General features: G+C 42.9%; 1 protein-coding gene across 1 annotated transcript in view; it reads left to right on the top strand.

The window, feature by feature from the left end:
- MCTP2 (multiple C2 and transmembrane domain containing 2) overlaps positions 1 to 6,939 on the top strand; it is a 254,744-nt gene extending 247,805 nt beyond the window's left edge. Inside the window, exons 22-23 of the mRNA XM_055088201.1 lie at positions 3,423 to 3,520; positions 5,698 to 6,939. Coding sequence (XP_054944176.1) covers positions 3,423 to 3,520; positions 5,698 to 5,766 — 167 coding nt within the window. The 3' untranslated portion in view covers positions 5,767 to 6,939. The remainder of the gene's footprint in view (positions 1 to 3,422; positions 3,521 to 5,697) is intronic.
- Positions 6,940 to 7,476: the final 537 nt, after the last annotated feature.

Here is a 7,476-nt window from a genome sequence, read left to right as displayed (position 1 = left end):
GCCATGGCTCACGGGCCCAGCCGCTCCGCGGCATGTGAGATCTTCCCGGACCGGGGCACGAACCCGCGTCCCCTGCATCGGCAGGCGGACTCTCAACCACTGCGCCACCAGGGAAGCCCAGATGGCATTTTTTGAGCTCACCATCTCTCTTATTTGGGAGTGTAATTATGAAAATTAAGTTAGAAGTGTTTTAAGAGGGATGTCTGGAATTTTCTTTAGAAAACTGTATCTACTGAATTTTGGTCATTTGTTTGTTGTATGTGTTTCTAGAAGGCAAGGCACCTTTGAGGATTAGATCCCATGTAGGTTTTCTGTACCTTTTGAGAGGTTTCCCATATTCCTTCCATTCTGTACTTCATCATAGATGCTCTAATTACACTTTTTCAGTTCTGATCTTAGCCACTTCTGATTTTCCCGGGTAGCTTACAAACTCCCCAAGCCAGATTTTGAGCTGCTTGAAAGAAACTGTGACTTATTTAACTTTGGACCTCCATTTGATAGTGCAATATATATCACATGGAAGACAATTAGTGTTTGATACAGGAGCAAGCAAGGACCCTGTGCCCCACCTCACCTACCCCCACCAGTATTTTGCAGTCAGGGCTACATGCCAGTCACTCATAAAATTTTCTAATTCGGTTTCAAGTGTCTATTCCCTAGTGACCATATGTGCAAAGCAGCCATGTGATTTTTCCTCTCTCTTTCTCTGAGTGATTTATTTTTTTAACCAGAGGGCTCATTCCAATCCACTGATCTAGTCAATCTATCATCATTAAATGATAGTGTCTTTCCCAAATGTTAATCCCTTGGTATTTAAATCCCACTTTCTTTCTTTGGCTAAAAAAAAACAGGTAAAAATTCACAGCAGATATGCTCTATCTGTATTGTTTAGGTTAAAAAATCTAAAGGTACATCTAGCATGCTACTGGAGAAACCCACAACTTCCAAATTTGGTATGTAGTCACATACCTGCTGGTATAAAGACTCTTCCATCACCGCCTGCTTTGTTTTTGTTTTTGTTTTTTTGCTGTATGCGGGCCTCTCACTGCCGTGGCCTCTTCCGTTGCGGAGCACAGGCTCCGGACGCGCAGGCCCAGCGGCCATGGCTCACGGGCCCAGCCGCTCCGTGACAAGTGGGATCTTCCCGGACCGGGGCACGAACCCGCGTCCCCTGCATCGGCAGGCGGACTCTCAACCACTGCGCCACCAGGGAAGCCCAATCACCGCCTGCTTTATTTTCTTGGCTATTGACATCTACAGTAATGATGGTAGCTCCCTTCATTGTGGTGGAATTTCAGATTTATAGAATCCTCTTGCCTTTGTTGTCCAATGTGAGTCTCCCTTCAACCCAAGGAACTATATAATATAGGTCTTTATTATTCAAATTTTAATATAGGAAATCTGAGGCTCAGGGAGGTTAAGTAATTTGTCTGAAACTACAGCTAATAATACATGGTGAGGCCAGAACTGGAACCCAGCTATTCTTGTTCCCAAACCCTTGTTCCTTGCCCAGTTGCCCTGTAAAGATGACCACAGGCTCTATGATCCCCTCTTGACACTTGGTTTTACACGGTAGATAATATGGTGGAATTACTGACATTTGAGCCTGTGACATCTTAAAAAAACAAGGTGTGCTTTTGAAGCACGCAATCTGAGTTCCTTATAATTTTTCTTCTAACAAAGTTTTTCAAACATAGACTGTTGGAGTGCTTTGTGGACTTCTTCTGCCTTTATTGGTGCATTTGAGCTACTGGGCAGGTTTATAATCTTCTCAGTGACTAAGAATGCAGTGTTTTGATCGGCTGTGATATTATCCCTGCCTGGCTGTTCGTTGTAAAGACTCCAGATGCGCACACTATATATAATTAACAATAGAAGATATATCTTTCCTCAATACGTCTTTGTCTCCCTTCATCATTTTGCCTTGTCTGTTTTCTTTTGCCAAAAAGCCCATGCTACAATTAAATGTCTTTAGAATAACACAGTGGAGAGTATTTTAAAGGAACACTGGGGGAAATTTTAGGTAGAAACATGAAGCTGCCTGTGGAGGTAGAGGGAAGAAAGGCATAGAGTGTCTTTGACTTGAGAAAAAGTGGGCTATTTGCAGGAAGTCTTCCCCAGCCCAGTCAACAAGCACCCTTGACTTATGAACATGGCCAGCTCCCATTTGCCAAGCAGATGTGAACCCGACCCTCTCTAAAGAAACTACTAGGAGTTTGGCATTGGGTCAGGTGTAATGGCACGCCGAAAGTCCAGTTCTTAGATGAAGACAAAATAATACTTAATGAAAGAAGAAAAACATCAAACCTCTTCTCTGTTGTGGTCTACTGAACAGGTAAATGTTACCTTGTCTTCAGAGTAAGAGCCAGTCAGGGTACCACCAATGTGAACATTCATTCAGCATCACGGAGATTGACAAGGACTTCAGATGTGGTCCTTGATAAACAGGCACTCTGTGGGCAAACTTCAGAAGCCACCTTCTGCTTCTAAGACTCGGCACAAAGGGTTGACCTTTAGTGAAAGACCACGTTTATAAGCTCTGGCTACAGGCACACACACCTCCAAGAAGCTCCTAGGAGCAGAGTAGGAGACAAAAGCTGGTGGAGGGGCGCCTCCCTCTGAAGAGGGAACCGTGGGCAGAGCTTGTCCTGGACGTGCCCACGTGCCCAAGGTGCCGCCACCAATGACAACTTAAACGTCACACCCTCTTCTAGTTACCGTTGTCCTAAATCAGCACCGACTTTGTGGCCTAGCCAAACCCTCGCACCAGTGCCACGGTCCATAAATTAAGCTAGCAACCACAGTAAGATAATTTTCCAATAATAACTTTTCACAGTTTCCTGCAGCATCAAAGTAAAATCAACATGTCAAGTTCTGTTCTGCAGTGAGAGAAGAGAAACCTGTGAAAATGAGTTGGACGGGGGGCGGGAGATAGATTTCTTGTGGGTTCTTTTTAACAACAAAAAAACAACTCCCACCCTCCACCTCCCGCTGCTAGGTTTGGTCCAGAGCTCCCAAGCAGAGACTTGTTTGGGCTAGTGAAGGCCTTTTCCCATCTGGGACATTCATTTTCCTAGCAGAGGAGGCTGTTAATCAGTGTCGTCCAAAAAACCAGTGAGCTCCACAGTTTTAGTGTGTGTTTCTGCCGCCCTGCTGATGGGATTGTAATGGGATTTTCACAGCTGAAGAAGGCAAAGCCCCTCTCCAATGATCTCCCTTTCCTTCCTCCAAGAAAAGACATTTGTGAATGATTCCACATGACAGCAACGTGTGCATGACTTGAGGTCCAGTAATTGTTTTCACACTAATTTTTACTTGTGATTGATTCCCCTCTCCCAGTCAGGTGAGTTTTTAAAGATAGATAGATGGATAGAGAGACATCAACAGACAGACAGAGATCTCCCAATATTTCTGTTTTTCAGGCATAAATAAATTTACAAAGAAGCTTCGAAATCCCTACGCCATCGACAATAATGAGCTACTAGACTTCCTCTCCAGAGTACCGTCTGATGTGCAAAAGGTATGTAATGAACGCTCACCCCCAACAGGGGCCCCGACCCCGAAGTCTGGCCTGCCCCAGAGCCAGAGGAGCACAGGGTTGTGCTTGTGTGAGTCATTGAGATAACGAATCAGAAGATCCTTAAAGAGGCCTGCCTTGCAAGGAGGTGGCAAGAAAACCTTTGTCCAGAAGCATGAGATGATTGGGGAAAATTATGCTGAAAAAGAGCTACTTAAGAATGATCTGAAACTCACACTGTGAGGCTGTAGTGCAGTGAGGTTTGTCCCTTTTCTGATCGTTTGCCTTCCCAAAGAGGATAAGATGGGCTCAGCGAGTAGGAGAGCGTGAGATCCAGAGCTGGGGGAGGCTTGCTTATTTTCCTCCTCTTCCTGATGGCAGACATTCTACGGGAAGTAGGGGGCAAGAGGATTACTCTTTTGATTCTTCTTTGCCCCGATTATCTCCTAGGCCACCCTCCTATCCCTTTCCCTTTGAAGACTTAAAGATGCTGAGGGCAAAGCCCCCACTTACTCTAATATGCATAGAGGCAGAGACAGCATGCAATAATTTGAGATCAGTCAGAAGTATTATTCACAGGTAATGGTCGCTTAGTCCAGCAGTGTCCCTTTTCTTTGGATACACAGAGCTTAACCAAGGCAACAATACCGGAAAGTCCATAGAGCAGCCTAATTCAGGCCCCTGCAGATCAGGCTGCTATAAATCCAGAGGCGGGAGGGCAGGCAAAGACCTCTCTAATGGAGAAGAGAAATCATAGAATAGGTAGATGGGGAGACCGTGGCATGAAATGCCATCATGACATTCAAAGGCACAATCTTTTATTGTCTGAGAGAATCCCAAATCAAGTATCAATTTCTAGGCCACTGTACCATAATTCATTTCCCGGCAGCTCTGGGTGGATTGCAGAGATGTAAGGCTGAAAGGCCCCAGAGAGTTTCTTTCCCCTTCATTCCAACTTCTAGAGATTAAAATAGACCTTGTGATGCTTTTTCTTTTAACCTTCATTTAATGATATAATTATCTATTAAAATGCATTCTATAAATATAAATTTCCTTGTTAACATTGCATTGCATGATTGTAAAATAGTAACTTGGCTTCTGTTTGTTTGGCCTTGAAGATTGGCAGGCGTGTCATCCCATAGGGGACCTTCACAAGACACTATAAAGAAAGCATGCTTTTTTCACATATCTGCTTTCCACCAAGTGTAGCTCAGTTTATGTGATGGGGTAGGATGTCCTTGGGGAGTTTGGCACAAATACTCAAAATAGTGAGCACATGTGGTCTGTAATACAATACTTTAAATAAAGCCATTCCACCATCAGCCTATCAAAGCCCACACACCAAAGCAATACGACTGCAACATACCATCACTTGAGTCACAATGTGAGTTTGTGCCTGCATCCTTGAAGAATGGAAATTCCCATCAAGCCCCCGCTAAGGATTATCTGTGCACAGTTTGGGCACCAGCCCTGAGCGAGGTCATCCAGTTGGAGTTAGCGTGAATACAGAGGGATACAACAAAAGAGCATTTGAGGAAGATGTACAGTAAGCTAGTAAGATCTCCACGTATCTCCAAGAGCACTTGCTAATAACACAGTAGACAGTTTGCCACTGGGGACTCCCCACGTGCTCATATTTGTCACAGATGTTTTAGCCATTACATTGTAAATGAAATTCATTTATAAGAGAAATCTTTATTAGTCTGGGGCCAGCATTAATTTCAACATTTCTCCCCACTCTGGCAAAAGAAATGTATGTAATTGGCAGAGATTTTTTTTCCCCAAGATTTTAGATATTTCTAAATGAATAATTCTTAGTAAGTTGCTGTATCATATACTAAGATAAACATTCCCAAGAGGCTGTTATTAAGCTCTTTTCTGGTTGAACACGGGCATACACAGAACTAAAACCATCTAGCAGTGCCGAGAGCAGGTAGAAACCCAGAAACCCATGCATCTCATTAGAAAAATCTGCTTTTAATATTTTGGTTTCAAGAAATGATGCATGACTCTTCAAATCCTTCCTGCAATTAATCCCTCCATGTTCCTGTGTTTAGAAAATGATTCATTACCTTTGAACCTTCCTTCCTTTGCCTTGGTGTGTCCTCGGGGAGCCATTAGCACACTGTGGTGAGCTAGGGTTACCTAACTGCCAGCGTCACGTCTGTCTGTTTTCACAGGTGCAGTATGCAGAGTTGAAGCCCGGCAGCAGCCAGAGCCCCCTTCGGAAGAAGCGCAGCGCACTCTAGGACACACACCGACTTTGGACGCCAGCACCCGATTCCGTGTTGGGTTGATTAGACCAATATTCTCTCTCGTTCAGTGGTATCCGTGGTGTCAGTCTGAAATGCGTGCTGTGTGGAGCCCTGTCTGTATCCTCCCCCTTCTTCGTGGCACAGATGCACGCACATGTGTGTGCATCCATGTGCAGGGGTGTCCTGGTTGCATCTTGAGTCAGCCCAGCCAAAGGGAACAACCCAGAGATGGTAAAAGACTTAACATCCCTTCTCAAGAGATAAAGCAAGGCTTCCATGGGTCCGAGCACCCTCCTTGAGAAAAGCCAGGAGGCCACTTGGATTCGAGCATGACTTTGAACTCGTTTTCATACATCCGACAGATTCTCATTAAGATTCAGTTATTTTCACTCCCCACCCCTACACTCTTTTCAGATGATTGTTCATGAGTCGGTTTTTTTCTCTGAGTTAACAAGTCCGTGATAGATAGTCACCATTCATCCAAATAATATATATTATAAATAGATTTTTTTAAAATAATTAGCCCAATTCTTTAGGGATCTTTCAGCCGTAATTTCCAAAGACCTATATGTAAAATTTCAGTAAGCTGCTTGGTGCTGGATGCCAGCCTACATCATGGTCCGTTGCTGGCAATGGACGCCCCAGGAAGGCCCCCAAGGGATCATTCACGCCAAACCTGAAGGTTTCATGAAAGTATGTGGTTGCCTCAAATAGCCATTTCTTCTGACTTGACTTTTTGCTTATCTCCCAGACAAAAATCTCAATATTACAGCTTGAGAAAGAGGGGGAGGGGAATGAGTAAATGAATTCTGAGAAGTGTTTTGAAAGATAAAGGCTGAGGAGCAGGGGACCAATGTATGTGGCTGCTTATCTGATTGTCATACTCCCTTCATTTGCCTGCGTTTTTAAGAAAGTAAAAATGCTGTAGCAATCCAAATGGATCTTTTGTTCCTGAGCAAAATAGGCTACACATAATAAAAATATATCTCAGAACCCCATTCCTAGAAAAGTACCACCCCAAAGTCTTTTTGAGTGTATCAGTCTTCACCATTTCACCGTAACCCCCTCCAAGTAAAAATCCCAATTTTTATGCATATATAAAATGTATACAAATACCTTTCTCTTCAAATGATATTTAAGTTGTAAAGACTGTATTTTGTTGACACATACTTTGTATGTGCAGATTTATATATATATAATATATGTATATGTATTGTAAAGAAAAGTTGAGGTAAAAAGATCTAATAGTGAGTTTTACTGTTTTTTTGTTCTCTCTCTCTCTCTGGGTTGTAATTTAATAATCTTCAAACAAAATGTTTATGAAAAATGCCAAAAATTCTAAACCTTATCATCCTGTGTCTGTTTTTCTTCATATTCTATCTTCCTGAGTTGCTTTCTGGCTGAGCCAGATTTCTGCATGATTTGATTTACTTCAAGTTAATGAAGCTGGCTGAAAAAGAACCTTGCAGAAATTATAAAAGCTCCAGTAAATCTCTGAGTTGTACATACAATAGATACCCAAGAACCTCTTTTGTTAAACCAGTTAATCTTCTGTGTAAACAATGCCTCATTGTCTCACTCCCAACTACCATCTAGTTTATCATAGTCTGTCATTTTGTAACGACCTAAGTCAGACATTTTTAAACAGACACGTGAGATCTGATCAGTCATTTGAATGAAAACTTTCAGCAGCAAAATAACCCC

The sequence above is a fragment of the Physeter macrocephalus genome, chromosome 11, assembly GCF_002837175.3.
Source record: "Physeter macrocephalus isolate SW-GA chromosome 11, ASM283717v5, whole genome shotgun sequence".
Taxonomy (NCBI): domain Eukaryota; kingdom Metazoa; phylum Chordata; class Mammalia; order Artiodactyla; family Physeteridae; genus Physeter; species Physeter macrocephalus.
Note: the sequence above shows the minus strand (reverse complement) of the source record. Positions and strands in the feature narration are given on the sequence as shown.